This window comes from Erinaceus europaeus, chromosome 19 (assembly GCF_950295315.1).
Source record: "Erinaceus europaeus chromosome 19, mEriEur2.1, whole genome shotgun sequence".
Taxonomy (NCBI): Eukaryota; Metazoa; Chordata; class Mammalia; order Eulipotyphla; family Erinaceidae; genus Erinaceus; species Erinaceus europaeus.
The window spans coordinates 65,877,195-65,896,153 of NC_080180.1; the positions used below are offsets into that span (position 1 = coordinate 65,877,195).

The 18,959-nt window shown below is 40.4% G+C and overlaps 1 protein-coding gene across 1 annotated transcript in view; it reads right to left on the reverse strand.

Moving 5' to 3' along the window:
- The window catches only part of LOC132534698 (uncharacterized), a 98,424-nt gene extending 87,835 nt beyond the window's left edge, over positions 1-10,589 (reverse strand). The window contains exons 1-3 of the mRNA XM_060179165.1: positions 10,508-10,589; positions 8,920-9,003; positions 4,993-5,127 (exon numbers count right to left, since the gene is read on the reverse strand). Of these exons, the coding sequence (XP_060035148.1) occupies positions 4,993-5,127; positions 8,920-9,003; positions 10,508-10,589 (301 nt within the window). The remainder of the gene's footprint in view (positions 1-4,992; positions 5,128-8,919; positions 9,004-10,507) is intronic.
- Positions 10,590-18,959: the final 8,370 nt, after the last annotated feature.

Below are 18,959 nucleotides of genomic sequence, written 5' to 3' on the forward strand. Positions count from 1 at the left end.
AAATGATCCAAGATTCTTCTTGGAACACCGTGTGAGTCTGTGTTTTGCTGCATATTGATAGGTGGTTATAAAAACAAGTGTCCAAAGAGAATTTCCACTGGCATTATATACCAGAAATTGTGATCAGCAGTGAACCCCACTAAATATAACATCAGGGAGTGATAAACACTTAGTAACATGTTGATAGTGCATTTTGGCAATAAAACCTGGTCTCTACTTTTTTCTAGAATTTAATTATATATCATAAATCCATAAAATATTGGTATGTTAAAATTGCCAAAAATCATTCCTTTATATAGAACCCAATATAACAAATAAAATGTAGACTTAATCTTAGGTTCCATCAGAGTCAACCTTCTCTCTCTCTCTCCTGCTCTCTCTCTCTCTCTCTCTCCCCCCTAGAGCACTGCTCAACTCTGGCTTATTGCAGAGTTGAGCTTCAGGCAGGAGAGTCTTTTTGCATAACCATTAAGCTATCTCCCCCCACCTTCCAGCAGGAGTTACTTTTATAAGTATGAATACATATTTTTTCAGTAGGACAACTCTGAGGTCTATGTTGAATATTTCCTGTGAGTACAGAATGTAGTACTGCATTATTTTCTTTCAGAGAGTGTGGCAGCCAGAATTACTGAGCTTGCAATATCTGTAATTGTTCAGGACTAGGAAGGTGCTAAAATAAGCTAACAGAACCAACCCAAAATCAACTACTTCCCTATTCTGAGATTAGGTGATGAGTGTCCTTAACCTTTTCTAGGACTAATCATGACAAGCTCCATAGCCCAGACATTGATCTGATTGTGCAACCAGGGCGCAGGATGTAGGGGTGTCTCTGCCACCCTGCTCAAGACAGTAGCAGCTATTCCTCTCAGAGGTACCTGTCCATTATCACAAACCCCCAGAGGCACAGAAACTCTCCCTTCTTTTCACTCAGTCCTGAAAGAAGACCAGCCCAATGCCCAAGCTCTCTAGCTCAGGGAGGCTGGACATGTGAACTCTTGAACTTGTCCAGCCCTGTTTGCCAACTAATCTCTCCTGTTACCTGAGTCAAACCTTCCTAAGTGTCACAAGTTTGAATTTATACCTAAATGTAGTCAACTTAATTGACTTGCTTTTTTTTTAAAGATAGATGTAGAAAGGCGGGGAGAGAGAGAGAGAGAGAGAGAGATAGCAAAGCACAGGGACCAGGCAGTGGTTCAGTCAGTAGAGCACATGTCACCCTGTGCAAGGAACCAGGTTTGAGCCCCTGGGCCCTGCCCGCAGAAAGCTGTGAAGCAGGGCTGCAGGTGTCTCCTCCCAAGCTCCCCTTCTCTCAATTTCCCTCGGTGCTATCAAATTTTAAAATACTAATTAACAAATAGATATTATAAAAAGAAACAAAAATACAGAAGCTTCCTTCAGTGCAGTAGGGGCTGTCCTTAACATGGAAACACACATGGCAAAGCAGTGCACTACTCAAGTGAGCTGACTTTCTGGCCCTTCCTTACTTTATTAAAGGTTTATCGAGGCTGGGGAGACAGTATAATGGTTCTGCAAACAACTTTCATGTCTGAGCACCAAAGGTCCCAGGTTCCATCCCCAGCACCACCATCGGCCAAGGCTGAGCAGCACTCTGGTTAATAAGTAAATTGTCACTCTTGCATGAGAGGGTTTGGTGAAGGCACCATTTCTGGGAGATGTGGCGTTAGGGATCACACATGAGCTTTCAGACATGGAAACCCTGCTCTCTGGGGGATCACACATGGGCTTTCAGACTTGGAAACCCTGTACTCTGGGCGGGTGGTGGTGTACCTGTTATGATGCAGAAGGACCCAGGCTCCAGCTTCCAATCTTCCCCTCCAGAGGGACAGCTTTGTGAATGCTGAAGCAGAACTGCAGGTATCTCTCCTCTTTCTCCCTCCCTATCTCCCTCTTCCCTCTCTATTTCTGGCTGTCTCTATCCAATAAATAAAGATGATAATAATAAATTGAAACCCTTTACTCTGCTTGCTGAGTCATGTACCCTGGCCAGCTGGTCATGATGTCGTGACCCATTTATATGTTGGTGGCATGTTTGTTATGACCATACAAGGTTTTCTAGGCATTCCATAGATCTGGACTAGCCTTGGATACAGCCATGGATAGGCCACCATCCATCTTAGAAACAGAAGATTAGATTATCAAAATAATAATAAGAAGAAAGATTATTAGAGACATGGAGGCGACTTGAACAGAGGAGAGATTTCAGTGGTCTGGGTGGGCACAAACTGCCAGTGTGGTTGCCCTCTGCAATGGAGGGGTGGTGACACGGCGCCCCTAAGATATACACACTTTTATAAACGGCTACCCTAATAAGATGCATTTTTAAAATGTATATTATGGATTACAAATCTCTTATATATTTTGAAAATAAGATGCAAATGTACCTATAGCTATAAAAACACACATCCTAGTCTTATGATGCTTTTTAATAACAACAAGCAGTAGCACCCACTGCTCATTTTATGCTGCCTTTTTATTTATGTTGAAGGTAGACTGTCATCAGCTCTGACTGAGAGTTTACCAGACCCCAGAGAGCCACAGGCAGGATCCTCATCAGTGGGGACATGTCTCCCCTTTCCCTGAAGTTATAGACGCACTCGAAGAAGCAGCTATAATGCTTGGCGTCCATAAGCTAGCGGAGCTTTACAAACACACGAGTATCATGAGTATCGAAGTCTCAACTGACTTCGAGAACTGTGGTCATGGAGTGTAGTCACTGCTTTATTCTAGGTCTTCAGTCCACGCTAGGTCAGGGAAGACATCTGGTGTTTAAGGCTGGCGGCTCATCAATAGGCTATGACATATGAAAGCATTCGCTGGTCTGACTTCACTTTCCACTGAGTCCTTGTCAGGTAGTGATTAGAAGCCTACGAGGAACTTGGCTCACAGCAAGGGATGTTCCATGTTGGAACCCTTTCCCATCACGACAAACTGTGTTTTCGATATCAGCAGCAGAGTCTATTGGCAGGAAACTCTGTCTATGTCACCCTTTCCTACTGTTCGATAAATAAAAGACTTTAGCTGCCAAAAGAGATTATACATTGCAAGAGGTTCAACTGCTTGAAGTTTAAAAAGACCCTAATTACACAGTGCTAAGAATACATAAAATCACAGGAGACCTTTTAGAAGTGACGGAGAATATTCTTTCTCTATATTTTATTTAAAAAAAAAGAGATTTCCCCAGATGAAACACCTACAACAATTAGACATTTAGTAAATATTTCTCTTCTTGGTAATCGGTTGTTAACTTTTTACAGGTGTCGAACAACTTTTTATTTTAAAAGTAGAGAATAAAACTAGTTGTTCTTGCAGTGAGAACTCTGATGTGCCGTGGGATACTTAGAATCTCTCTCTCTCCAGCTTTACTGAGAAGAAACCGCAGGGCAACCCTGGTAAGTGTATAAACTGATGGCCTGATACAGGTGTGCATGGCAAACTGGTTGCCACAATAAGATGGGCCCTTGTGGCTGTCTTCACATACCATTACCATGTGTGCATTTGGGAAAAACATGTAAGATTCACTCTCTGATCAACTAGGTCACTCACCTGGATAGGGCCCTTGCTTTATCATGCATGGGCCCAAGTTCATCTTGGCCACCATGCACTTGAGGAAGCTTCAGTGCTGTATTCTGTCTGTTGGTCTGTCTATCAGTCTATCTATCACCTATCTATCTATCTATCTATCTATCTATCTATCTATCTATCTATCTATCTGTCTGTCTACCGATCTTTCTATCTTTCTTTCTCTCTATCTTTCTGTGTGTCTTTTTCTTCCTACTGCATATAATTGGCTTGGAGTAGTGATATCTCATAGATGCCAAAAAGAAAAGATTCACTGTCAGTACAAAGATAGTCTGTGTGTTCATTATTGTTAACTACAGTCACTAGGAAGGATATTGAATGCCTACAACTTAGTCACCTTTTACTGGATGTGTCAATCTCTTCCTCGTTTTCCCTCTACCCTAGTTCCTGACAACCACTTATTATTATTATTTTTTACTAGATTACTGCTCAGCTCTGGCTAATGGTGGTGCAGGGGACTGAACCTGGGACTCTGGATTCTCAGACATGGAAGACACCTTGCATAACTTTTATGCTATCTACACCCAGCCGACAGCCACGTATTTCACCCAGTCTCCTCAAATCCCATTTAAGATGCCACCTGTAAGTAAGATGACTTCTCTGTATTGATGCTATTGCACTTAGTGAAAGGTTCTCAGGGTCCATAGGTTATGCAGTGAATGGAAGAATTCCCTAGCTTTAGCTTTCTCACAGCTGAGCGCTATTCCGCTTTATCCATTCCTCTGCATACGGCCAGAACGAATAACGGTGTGGTGAACGCGCTGTTGCCAAGGAAAGATGTCTGCCAGTGTGCGGGCAGGAGAGAGCTCATTCAAGAGCAGAAGTCTGGTGCAGAGCTGAGTTCTAGAACATGGAATCTGATCCTGAAAACTCTATACTACTTTGAATTTTCTTTTCATTCAGGCAGTTCTTCAACTAGCAAGCTATACTATGAAATTTCTGTCGCATAGCATCAAATATATCACTACTTTAAAGATGTTTAATATTTACTTATATTTCCTATCATCAACTAGATTAAAACTTAAAGTGCAACAATATATAGTCTGTGAAGCACACTTGAAAATATATAGAGAAGTTAGTGAAAGTATGATTTTTTTCCCCCAAGTCATTCTACTGGAGGATAATGTTCTACACAGTACAGTTGTTGACACATGGTACCATTTTTCATCTCCCTGCGATAAGTGTCTGCTAACTTGAGTTCCAGTCAGGCGCCGAGTATTTGGACCCCCTTTCCCGTGCCTGCCCTCTCCTCCCCAGAGTCCTCTGATTTACTGCAGTACACTACACCCAGCTCAAACTTCATCTTTGTACTTACCTTGTCATTCCTGTTTCTTAAGTTCCCTCTATAAATGAGGGTCTAGTATTTTTTCTTCTCTTTTTGGTTTGTCTCACTTAGCGTAGATCCTAGGAGATCCTCCCAAGATGAGCCAAAGGAGACGGCTTCATCATCTTTAACAACTAAGTAGCATTCCATCCTATAACTTTCGTAGCTACCTATTTGTCCTTGACCATCCTTCCAAGTTTGGGCTATTACAATTGTGCAACTATGAACACAGATGTACATAGATCGCTTTGGATAGATGCTTTGGCCTCCTTTAGATAAATCACAAGGAGAGAAATTGCCAGGTCCTAGAGTACGTCCATTTATAGTGTTTTGAAATATCTCCGACCTGTTTTCCACAGGCCTTGAACCAAGTCACACTCTCATCAGCAGTGCAGAAGGCTTTCATTGCCTGCGTCTCCCTGACAACATTTGCTGTTTCTGTCTTTCTGTCAGTGTCTGCTACTCTCACTAGTGTGAAGTAGCATCTCACTATCATCTCCATTTGCATTCCTCTGACAATCAGTGTCTGGGCATTTATTTCATGGCTGTCGATCTTCTAGATCTCTCCTTTGGTAAAGATTCTGTTCATGTCCTCTCCCTATTTTTTTTAAAGTTAGAGACAGAGAGGGAGAGTAAGAGAGAGTGAAAGACAACACAGCAGCAAAGCTTTCATGTGGTGGCTGGCTTAAACCTGGGTCTCAAACAGGGCTAAGCAGTGCACTCAATGTGAGCCGTTTCATTGGCCCTTCTCCCCATTTTCAGTGGAGCGCTTGCTTGTAATTGCTGATTCTAGTAAGGTTTTCATACACCCTGGTTATCATCCCTTCCTCTGCTCTACCAAGTACATCACTACCTCCCCAAACCCCCACCCAAAGATGATATGACCACCTTTCAACAAGTATGTCTTCAGTTATCAACTCACTCAGCAAAATAATCCACTAAAACTTAAGTTTCACTCTTCACCACTAAAAAGGCCAGTTCATCAAGAGGCATGGGTTGCAAGAAGGAAACCAAGTTTATTTTCAGGTGTTCGTGGAGAAGACAGCAAGCTCATGTCTGAAAACCTGTCTTCCTTAGGAATTGAAGAAGGAATCCTGCTGTGTGAGACAAACCGAGACTCCTGACTGCTGGTGGCTTCACTCAGAGAGAGACGAAAAAAGCGAAGGATGGGGTGATACAGGGTGGGACTCACACGGGCCGTGTTCTACTGCCAGTAGCAGAGGCGAGGATGCTCAGGGGAGGAGGTAGGAGAGCAGAGCGTTGGTTGGAGGGGAGATGGACAGAGACCCAGGGCATTATGCTGGAGGGAGGTTGCGGCTGGTCCTGGCTACAGAGGGCCACACATGACGTGGGGGATAAGAAAATGTACTCGGTGAGAAAACTTGTCTTATAAATTGTGTTTCTTCCAATGAGCTGGGGAAAAGACCTTCCTTCCATTCAGGCTAGAATTCAGGGCTTATAACAAAGTGAGTTAGGTCAGTGGAGAGTAGGACCCATTTATGCAGTCACCTGACTGAACCACTAACCTGACTTTTCTGGCTCTAGAAAGTTTGATGGTTTTGTCCTTTGTACAATCTAAGATAAGGGGTCAGGCAGTGGCACACCTGGCGAAGTGCTCACATTATAGTACACAAGGACCTGGTTTAAGCCCCGTCTGCAGAAGGAAAGCTTCACAAGTGGTGAAGCAGGGCTGCAGGCGTCTCTCTGTCTCTTTCCCTTTCTATCTCCCCCTCCCTTCTCAACTTCTTTCTGTCTCTATCCAATATTAAATAAAATTTTTTAAATTTATTTCTTTATTGGGGAATTAATGTTTTACATTCAACAGTAAATACAATAGTTTGTACATGCATAACATTCCCCAGTTTCCCATTTAACAATACAACCCCCACTATGTCATTCATCATCCTTCATGGACCTGTATTCTCCCCACCCACCCACCCCAGAGTCTTTTACTTGGGTGCAATACGCCAATTCCATTTCAGGTTCTACTTGTGTTTTCATTTCTGATCTTGTTTTTCAACTTCTGTCTGAGAGTGAGATCATCCCATATTCATCCTTCTGTTTCTGACTTATTTCACTCAACATGATTTTTTCATTTTAATTTTATTTTTTATATTTCTTTTCCTTTTTGTCGCCCTTGTTGTTTAACATTGTTGTGATTATTGATGTTGTTGTTGTTGGACAGGACAGAGAGAAATGGAAAGAGGAGAGGAAGACAGAGAGGGGGAGAGAAAGACAGACATCTGCAGACCTGCTTCACCGCCTGTGAAGCGACTCCCCTGCAGGTGGGGAGCCGGGGGGCTGGAACTGGGATTCTGACACTGGTCCTTGCACTTTGCACCATGTGCGCTTAACCCACTGCACCACTGCTCGACTCCCCTAAATAATTTTTTCAAAAAATGAATTTAAACAATAAACCAATCGAGATAACATCATTAAAGACAGGAGCATGGTTGTCTAAAATGTTGATAGCATCCTTAAATAAACCCCCCTGAATGTAGGTTCCTAGTTTATATTCCTAGTTCCAGGAAGACAGACAAGCCAGAGGACTGATTCCTATATGGTGACTCAACACCTTTTTCTAAGCAGCAGGCTCCGACACAGAAGAGGGAGAGAATATGAGAAACACATCTGCACGAGAAGAGCCAAAGAGCAAGAGGGAAGGTGCCTCTTACAGATGCCTCCTCTCTTACAAAACTACCCTTCATGGCCGAGATTCAGGCCGCTCTTGGGAGATTTCTCACTTCCTCCTGACGTTCCAGTACCCGACATCAGCAAAGTAACACTTGTTCTTCCTGCCCTGGGGATATAACTCAAATAAAGCATATGGAACATTGTGGGACTGAAACAAAGTGCATCTTGTTGTCCGAAATTCTGTCCGAGGATGCTTGGAAAACAGTGCTGCGGATCTGAAAACAAGGATGGTTTACGAGATGTTTCAAAGTGGGAGATGATTACTGTGAAACAGCTGGAAAATACACAGACTTCTACTGTGCTTTCTATTGTGGTTTCCACAATCTTGTTTCAGAAATTCAATGTATAGAAAAGGATGATTTTTAAACTACCAAAGGAAAAAAAAAAACAAACAAAAAAAAACCAGACAGGTGTGATTTGGAACTCATGACACTTGCAAACATCTTCTCTATTTGAAGCTGTAGTACTGAAACCACAGATACCAAGATATTTTGAAACTCCTCAAAGTTCTCGGGGAGATAATCAGCTTATAAGGTGGTTTAAGCAAACTAATCAGTTCTTTTAAAATATGTATTTATTCATTTATCAACTTATTTGTGTAATGAGAAAAGAGGGGAAGAAGAAGACCAAAGAATTACTCAGTATAGCATAGTACTAGGGGTTAAACTTGCATCCCAAGAGACCTCGGGAATGTACAATGGAATTCTTTTTAAAATGTATGTATGTATATATATATATGATTTATCTTGGGTAGAGACTGAGAAGAAAGAAGGAGATAGAGAGAAAGAGAGACAACTGCAGCCTTCTCCACCACTTGTGCAGCTCCCCCTCTGAAGCTAGGGACTTGAGGCTTGAACCAGGCCCTTCAGTAACTAAAGTGTAAGTTCAACCAGGTAGACCACCACATGGCTCCCTGCAAGTTGCAATTCTAACAGTCTGCACAAAGTCCCCGGTCCTAATGAATTCTTTTTTTTAAAGCTATTTTATTTTATTTTACTTTATTATTATCTTTTCATTGGGTAGAGAAAGCCAGAAATAGAGAGGGTAGGGGAAGGAAAATAGAGAGGGGGAGAGAAAGAGAGACAGCTGAAGCCCTGCTTCACCACTAGAAACCCCCCCCCCCCCCGCAGGTGGGGACTGGGGCCTTGAACCAGGGCCCTTGAGCACTGCAACAATGCTCAACCAGGTGTGCCACCACCTGGTCCCCTAATGAATTCTTTAAAAAAAATGAAATGATGCATTGCCTTTAATCATCTAGTGAAGCTTCTGCCAGCTAGGTGGGTAATAAGACAAGTCAGTACAGGAACCATGGAAGATGACGTAGGTCACAAGAACCAGAGATTGATCTCCAGTGGGGGAGACATGGTCTTGCTTATAAAGTAAGGCTTTAAAAAACAAAAACAAAAACAAAGGAACAGGTTCTAAGAGTACCTGTATATAAAGGGAAAATGCTAAGGAGAAAGATATCCTGACTGTACTTGGGAGCCTGCCTATACTGACGTGAACAGGTGGTCCTGCTCAGAGCTGCCCTCACCCCAAACAGAAAACGTGAGCCGACCTGAGACTCCGTCCAGATTCAGCAGCCACTAGGTCTGCAGGCTTTCCAGCCTCCACAGGGTATCACCTGGACAAAAAAACACAAATAAACAAAAAACTCTATATTTACATGAGAATGGATTCTACTTAACTATTCTAATTCCATGGAGATTAATTGGGATTCCATTTTATGGTTGGCAGCGATTTAAATGATCTTTTAAAAATTAATGTTCTTAGTATTGGTTGTGGAAATAATATAATTTTTGTCTCAGTTTATGTGATCAATAAGATACCCCAAATAACATTACTGCTAAATTCTAATGATAACTGTGTCTATGGCATCTATAACTATATAGATATTTTCTGCTGAATTCTAATGATAACTATGTCTATGGCATCTATAACTATATAGATAATTTCTGCTGAATTCTAATAATAACTGTGTCTATGGCATCCATAGCTATATAGATGATTTCTGCTAAGTTCTAATGATAACTATGTCTATGGCATCTATAACTATATAGATAATTTCTGCTGAATTCTAATGATATCTATAGCTATGGAATCTATAGCTATGTAGATAACTTCCACTGCAGTTATCACTAGGACTTGTACTTGCAAGACGACGACTGTACCATTCCCGAAGCCATTTCTTCCCCCTTTCTTCTTGTTTTGATGAATACAGAGAAAAATTGAGAAGGAAAGGGGATAGAGAGGGTAAGGAGAAGAAGAAAAATTCCTCCCCTCTATGAAGATTCCCCCTACAGGAGGGGACTAGGGGCTTAAACATGGGTCTTAGCCCACGGTAATGTGTCATGATAACATATGCACTCTACCAGGTGCATCACTGCCCAGCCCTGTACTTTTTCCTTTTTTATCACAGTTTTCAGGCTCACTTGCAAACCAAACTATGAAGTAGATAAACAGATGCTGATAACAGTTCTGTAAATGTAACCATGATAGTAATCATCACACTGAAAAAAAAAAAAAAAAGTTAAGAGGTGCCAATCACTTTTTCAATGGTTTCTCACATCTTAAGATTTTTTTTATTTCTACAAATATAAGAGAACTTCGATTGTAATCCTCTTGTTTGTGTGGCATGAAGGAGGAAGAATAAACATTTGAACACTGTACAAATTCTGTGTATTTCATTTTGCAAAAAATCCATACAAGGTCTGGATATTTTACATGTCTCCTAGAAGGTTAAATAGCGGTGATGGAAACACTTTTATTTCAACATACATTGACTATGGTTTTTGTAATTTTTAAAAACTGCTGCTACCTGGACGACACTTTAGAATCTCAGAATAGCTGCACTTTTATTTGAAATTCTTGATGAAGTGGAACCATTACCTACAGGCATTCTTTTTCTCCATGTTGTTTCCAAGCTGAACTGCTTTGGAAGGGCAATGTTGGCTGTAAACTGGGCTTCCATGGTGTTAATGACTGCTATAATTGCTTTTTAAAGAAACATCCCTACTTGGAATAATTGCAAAGAGTACCTCAGAGAGAGAATTTACAGAATGAGCAGGGTGGGGAGTGGCTATTATGCACAAACTCATTTCCCTAAACCTCCAGCTTTGATCTAATATTAGACCCTGAAGCTAATTGTCCTGGAGGGTATTTTTAGTAGAGGTCAAAGATTCCTTGGTAACTTTTTATCAGAAAGTAGGTACAAGGTTACCTTTAAAGATGGATTATTCAATTAAAGGCAAAAATAGATGTTTTGACTATATCAACCACAAGCACATATCCACATATTCATAAAAAAGTGTCACACATAAAAAATTAAAGACTACTCAACAGCCAAAAGGAACAGGAAAACCCCTGACAGTAGAAAAAGGTTTCCTACCTTCACCATTCCAAACAAAGGCATAACCATCAGGCTAACTTACAACAAAGGACAAATGATTTCTATGAAGCTAAAATGACTTGTAAAAAATATTTATTTATTTCCTTTTTTTGCCCTTGTCATTTTATTGTTGTAGTTATTATTGATGTCGTTGTTGTTGGATAGGACAGAGAGAAATGGAGAGAGGAGGGGAAGACAGAGGGGGAGAGAAAGACAGACACCTGCGGACCTGCTTCACCGCCTGTGAAGCGACTCCACTGCAGTTGGGGAGCCGGGGGCTCGAACCGGGATCCTTACGCCGGTCCTTGTGCTTTGTGACATGTGTGCTTAACCTGCTGCGCTACCGCCCGACCCCCTAAAATGACTGTATGATCATGTTTCCAAGAATACCTGCCTCTGTCTTTTAACTTAATTAATTACTCAGATGAGATCAGGCGTGTTCAGGGTGGCATGGTTGTTCACTGACTTATTAGTCAGTTAGTTAGATAGCTCTTAGATTCTAGCCTGTATAAATCTGAGAGAAAGGGTCAGGTTCTTTAAATACACATTGACTGTGTTGTATGCGATTCAAAGTCTGCATTGAAAAAGTGATGAGGTTTGTGCTTAGGACACTGCATAGAGGGCACATGACCCCATGTATGAGGACCTGGTTTCATGCTCCATAATATAACCATAGATGTACTTACACGCTACAAATCTCTATGGTTCCCTGGTAATTCATATCAGATAGTCTTAATGCATTTTACTTTGTGTTCCCATTAAATTCCTTTAATTTCTTATGTTGTTGCCTAAGTAAACATCTTCCAACTTGAGTAGTGATAAATCACTCAGCGCCAGGTCTCCCTCCAATGCGATTCCTTTATGTTTAAGCAAGGCAGAATATATTGATCTCACTTCTTAGTAAGATGCTGGGATAGTATGGCTCTTTAGGAAAAGGATGCTTAGTTTGGACTTATAATCATAGCTGGTTCTGTGTAAGATTAATAAGCTTGTTTCTGAATATTTCAAAAATCTATTTTGTCCTTACTAACTCTGCATTTTTCACACAGAAAGGTAGAGACAGAGGGAATGACAGTACATCATTGAGTTACCAGGGCAACTGGATCCAGGCTTTCAGCTGGGTCATGCGTATGGCAAAGCCCCACACTGTCCAGGTGAACTATCAGCCGGAGTTTCTAGGTGTTTTCCAGTGTCTATGCCACTCTATATCAACATTCCAACACGCTGCCATTCCTGCCCAGAAAGAAGTGGTAAGTAAGACAAGTGAATTGCTGTGGCAGAGGGTAAGTAGCTTCCATCAATATGTGGCTTCTAGTACCAATTTCACCTGTGGACTTCATTACCTAGTAGTATGATCTATCACCTAATGTGTATTGTGACAATCCTCTCTCTATTCACTCTGTCTACTGTGTACCCACTCCCATAAAATGTACCTTTCATTTCAAATTGTTAAATGAATTTTCTAAAGTGTTTTACAAAGAACATGATATCATCAAACACAATGATAATCTTGCATTTTTTCTTTGTCTCTAACTAATGGCTATTTGTCCTAGAATACTGTTGAATATTGATATGTGTAATAGACACTCTGTATTGTGCATAAAATTCATGTTTCTGATAATTCTACATTATAAGAAATGCTGATGTTTTCCTTATACTTTATGTTTAATTTACATAAAGAAATAATTGTCCTGTCTACTTTATTAAGTCTTTATCTGAAATGTGTGCTGGATCTTATCAAGTGAGTTTCTGGCACTTGTTGAGGTGATTATAATTTTATCACCATTAGTTTTCTAACAGTGAATTATACAAAGGATATTCCTCAGGGGCTAGGCTGTGGTGCAGTCTGTTTGTTCACATAGTACTAAGCACAAGGACCAGAGCTAGGGACTGGGTTTGAACCCCCTGCTCCCCTCTGCAGGATGGGTACTTCATTAGCAGTGAAGCAGGTCTGCATGTGTCTCTCTTTATCTCTCCCTATAGATTCCCCTCCTCCTCTCTCAATTTACCTCTGTCCTGTCCAATAAAAATTGTAAAAAGGCTGCCAGGAGCATTGGATTCATAGTACTGGCACTGAGTCCCAATGATAACTCTGGAAGCAAAATAAATAAATAAGTAAATTATTAATTAATTAATTAATTAATTAAAGATATTTTTTCAATCTGGAGAATCCCCACAAGGTTTGAAATGGACCTTCCATATGACCCAGTAATTCCTCTCCTAGGGATATATTCTCAGGACTCCATAACACCCAACCAAAAAGATATATTCATAGTAGCACAATTCACAATAGCCCAAACCTGGAAACAACCCAGGTGCCCAACAACAGATGAGTGGCTGAGTAAGTTGTGGTCTAGATACACCATGGAACACTACTCATCTATGAAGAATAATGTCACACTGTAAAGCATTGTGCACTTTTGATTTAAGGTATGTTTTCCCCTAACTTATGGATATGTGTACATACCCATGGGCCATGGTCAATATCTAGGATTTGAGGTTTGTTGAGAAGTGTACCACCCAAAATGGAATTAAGGGGTCCTATGAGCTAGGAAAGATCTCACCGGAGAAAAGAAGCTGAAAAGTTGGCATTCCATGCGCAAGGTCTCTGGACACAGTATGAAGTGAAGCATGCCAAGGTGGTACTGGTGGCATTGATTAGCTTGGGATCAGCAGGTGCAGTGTCAGTTGGTATAACTTGAGAGAAGCATGCAGGAAAGTGAGCCCCACCCTAGAGGTCTCAGGACTGGGAGAAATACGGGCTTTATAGAGAAAGGAGAAGGCTCCTACTCTCTTAGGGTTTAAGAAGGCAATAGTTAGTTATAGGTATACCCAAATTATTTGGCAATTGAGTTCATTTTGAGAATTACATTGTTAGGATTTTCTGTGGCATACAAGACCTCACCATAATTTATGTTCTCTTATGCTATTTATATATATATTGTAGCTTCTCTTCTCCCTGGTCTCAGCTTTCCAGTAAGTCAATAAATGTAGCAAGCAAGGAGAAAGACCTAAAAAAGACACCATAGAGTACCAAATCAAATATTTTCTATTTAGACCTAGATACCTTCCTCACCTACCTCCTACTGCATGTCCCTCAATCACCCCAAAGCAAAAATTATCAGACAAAGAAAGAACTCCCATCACCTGGGCCCCTAGTCAGGGAGTCCTGGGATTCCCACACAGACATAGTGGTCCTGGACCTCTAGTGGATCCCTCTCTCCACTGTCACTGGCCATCTCCATCAGGAAAAACACAATGGGCCCCTTTGTGGGCCCCTATAGGACCTTGCCCTCAATGTGGATCAACAAGGGTGGGGAATGTTCCATTCTCCGAAGGGAGGTTGGACAACATACTCTAGCTACCCCCTGAATAAGATGGTCCTGAAATTAGTGCAGCCTAGAATGTTCCTAGCCATGACCACAGAATGCCAGATCAGACCTACAGAGATGCAGAGGTTACATAGGCTCCTGTGCTGACTATGGGCCCCAGATGAAACTAGTGGGATTTAAAGGTAACAATATTTATAGACTTCCCCCATATTTGGGAGCTACTCTCTTCCCTGATCCAGCTTTCTAGTCCTTTTTCCAACTATGACACCATTTCTACAGACAATAGCTTAGGTCACCTGTATGTTAGATGTCAAGCTCAGGCAAAAACTAGTTATGTCATGGGCCCCTTGGAATATATCTAAAATAGACCCACTAGCTTTTTCCAAAATGAACACCCCAAATATTCATCTGCAGTATTCTTGTCTTTAGGTTCATGATTAGCCATCAATTTATTCTGCTTTATATCTTAAATATCTTTATATCTGCATATATCTTTTTCCAGCCACCAGGTTCCAGACGTTATAATGATACCAGACTGACTTTTCTGGGCAGAAGACCCCATCATTGTGTACCTGCCTCCCCAGATCCCTACCCAACTAGGGAAAGAGAGAGGCTGGGAGTATGGATCCACTTGTTAACTCTCATGTTCAGTGGGGATGAAATTACAGAAGCCAGACCCTTCCACCTTCTGCACCCCACAATGACCCTGTGTCCATACTCTCAGAGGGATAAAGAATAGAGAAGCTTCAAAGGAGTGAATTGGATATGGAGTTCTGGTGGTAGGAATTGTGTGGAATTTTACCTCTCTTATCCTATGGTCTTGTCAATACTTTAATTTTATAAATAATAATAATAATAAAAAAAGAATAATGAACCCACCTACTCTGACCCATCTTGGATGGAGCTAGAAGGAATCAGGTTAAGTGAGCTAAGTCAGAATGAGAAAGACAAGTATGGGTTGACTCCACTCATAAACAGAAATTGAGAAAGAAGAACAGACAGTGAAAAAACAACAAAGTAGATTTTTTTTTTGACCGTTTGGAGTATTGCACCAAAGTAAAAAACTCTGAGAGGGGGAAAAGGGTATATTTTTAGCTTCACTATAGGGGGTTGGGGTGGGGACACAGAACTTTGGTGACAGGAATGGTGTTAATATACACTCCTATTAACTAATAATCTTATAAATCACTATTTAATCAATATGTGAAGGGAAAATTAAATTAAAACATCAAACCTTTTTATGCCTAGACCCCAGTTCTGAATAATATATTCCTTCAGTCCAAGAACTTCAGGTTTCAAATTAGTAACCTGATTAAATTTTAACAGTGGGCTCAAAATTTTAATGTATTTCTAAAATTTCTTGAATGAATTCAATTTAAATCAATTAACTATTAGTCTGGAACTACGTATCTTGAATGTATCTGATTACATCTTACTGCTCTTTATTTTATTTTACATTATGTTAGGAGATAAAAACTAGTTCTCTGTATTCAGGCAAATATAGATGGTTTTAAGTCCTTGAATACATTAAATTTTTATTACACATTATTTTGTACAGAGTTCCTGGTTGGGGATGACATGAAAAGAAAGTTACCATCTTCATCGGTTAGTTAATTGGTCATCACACGGATTTCACTACCCAGGCTGACATTTTCAGATATAAATGCAGAGAAAGAGAGTAAGAGGAAGAGAAAGACAGAGAGAGAGAGAGAGAGAGAGAGAGAGAGAGGCTGACCACAGTGCCAAAGTCCAAGACAACCTAAACACATTCACCAAATCATCTGTCTTGCTGGCCTCCAGTTGCTCCTCTCTAATATCTTGCCCAAGCTATTTTAACTCTCCATCACACCTGACTTGAGTAGCTATTACATCTGATTTGATGTTTGTTCTCTGATTCCTCTACTGATACTCCTTCATATGAGACTATCTTTACGTTAACTGTTATATTTTCTTTCTCCATCTTACTGAATACAAATTAACTTGAACTGGCATATTTATTTTTCTGTATTTACTAGATATTATTATTTTACTTTATAACTGGAAGTGTAGGATTATTTCTATTCCATTTTACTGTTTTTTTTTTTTTCCTACTCTATGTCTCTGTTTGTTTTTTTTATAAAAATACATTATTTTTCTTGGTGCTCAAATATTTCTATTTTTAACCTTAGCTTATTTTTCCCTTTTATTTCTATTCCATGCTTGACTCCGTGCTTTCTTGAGTTCTCAATTGTTGTCTTAGTTTATCTATGTTTATTTTTCTTTTCTTTTTATGTTGCAGATTTTTGTTCTTTCCCCTGTTTTTTGTATTATGTGGGTAGTGCTGGGCAAAGCTCTGGAAGGCCTGCCTTGTCCACCCCAAGCCCACCACTCCGTTGGCCACCAGAGAGGTGTCGTAGAGGAGGGGAACAGGCCGAGGCGGGGGCAAGCACAGAGTGCAGAATCTGGACACCACGGCAGAGGACAGTGTATTTATTGGGCTTCATGGGGTTATTTTTATACTAGAGCAAGCAGGCAGAGAGGAGGAAGTGTTGCTTGGACCAATCACTTTATAGGTCTATATCCTGAAGTGGGAACAAGCGGGGGACAGGGAAGTTGTGGCTTTACCAGGAACTGGGATGGGGCAAAGGCTGATGCAATCTCAAAGATCAAGCTCTTTGTGACTTGAGGAATCTCCACAGCCTTTAGCCTGCAGGAAATGGAATCCTAACTGTGGTCTGTGCAGCAGTTTCGGTTAACAGCTCTGCCCTCAGGCCAGGTGCAGAATGCTGGCAACAAGGCCTTCTGAGGAGAGGGAGGAGGGGCAGGGAGGCTTTCTGGGTGCACTCCTACTGGTCTCAGAGAGATGATCAGATGGGGTGTCAGCCCTGCTCGACCTGCCATATCCCCACAGGAAAGGAATCCTGTATGTATTAACCTTTCACTATTATGTATGACCCCAGGAATGAATTTTGGAGTGGCAATGGAGGAAAAATAAACATGTCTAATCATGACCTGAGATGCTAGAACCTAAAAAAAAAAAACAATTTTCTCAGAAACAATTTATTTATTTGTTTTTTCCAAAACTGTACTTCTTGCTATGGGATTTTTCTCAGCTGTGAGAAGGCTCTCAGCATTTATGTGTCCTCTATCACAAAAAAAGAAAAGAGAAAAAGAAAAAAAATTCACAAAGCTCTGCATGTTGTGGGCTTTCTGCTTTATTTATGATTTTGTTTTTGATCTACAATTTACTTATTTATCTCTCTTTCTTCAGCTGGCAGTCACTGAAATCTGCTGCTCTCTGCCCTGATCTCACAAATGCCCACTGAGAGCAGCTTCTTTTAATTAGACTGTGCTATGTTCATCCTCACTGGAGAGAACTAAGCCTTTCCTGAAGTCTATCTTCCAAAATAATGCTTGAGGTGGGAATGATGTGGAACTATAATCCTGCTACCTCATAATTTTCTAAATCAATATTAAATCACTAATAAAATAAAAAAACAGGAAATATTAAATTTATGCCAAGATAAATACATAGACATAGTGTGAGAACTATGGCTATAAAGTATAAAGCATGTCTGATAAATAATTATAAACTTCAGAGAGCAGAAAACTCCATATGTATTTTACTTGCAGGGGTTATCTTGCTTAATTATTTTTAAATAAAATCAATAAATTTAAGGTGGAGCTGAAAACAGATGGAAAGGAGGTCGAGTACCCCAATATCTTATGGTGGAGCCAGATGGTAAGTTGGTGGAGGTATGGTGTGTTGACACCTAACATGAGGAGATAAAACTCTACATATATGATAGCAATAGTCTTAGAAACTGTAATTTCCCAGTAGAATGACTTAAAATAAAAGTAAATCAAAGCAAGAAGTACCTATCACAAGGGCAGTGTATGGCTTATTTCTGTAACATCTCACCATTCCTACATCCATTAACAGCTGACAACATGTATAATTTCCTGTGATGATTCAATGAACAACCCAGGACTATGGTTTCATTTGCTCTATACTGCCTATTAACTATTCTTAAGGATAATAATCTGCAGGGAATTTCTTGTGCTCTGAAAATGTCTAAGATCTGCCCTTACTAAATGCTGCATTTTATTAACTTAAAAAAAAAAAAATCACGACTGGCAGTATTGACGTCTAGAAAAACCCACTCCTACCCCAGGGGCTTCAGTATCTCCTTCCTCAGCTCAACATCTTCTCTTGATGGGTTCCACAATGTCATTTCATGAATGTTGGATAACGATTCAGGAATGCTGGAGGTTCTGATCTCATTTACAGTTGTTTCTCTGATTTTATTCTGTGCTGTAAAACAATGCACCAGACACCATGTTAATGAGAGCGGCCATTTAAAACAGGAGAAGCTAAAGTCAGATCTCATTTTACAAATCTTAGCTTTGTGGTAGAGGGTAGAAAATACTAACAACAGATAAAATGTTTAATTTCTAAGAGCCCAAACATTTGACCATCAAAAGTGAATCTCCATTTTAGGAGAGAAATCTCTTACCTGTAAGGAACCTTTCTGTAAGGGCAATGACTGTCTCTGTTTCTAATTTCTGTCTGGTCTCCTTAATCCAACGTAGAAAGATCTCTATCAGGTTTTATTGCACTGTGAATACAGCCAACATATTC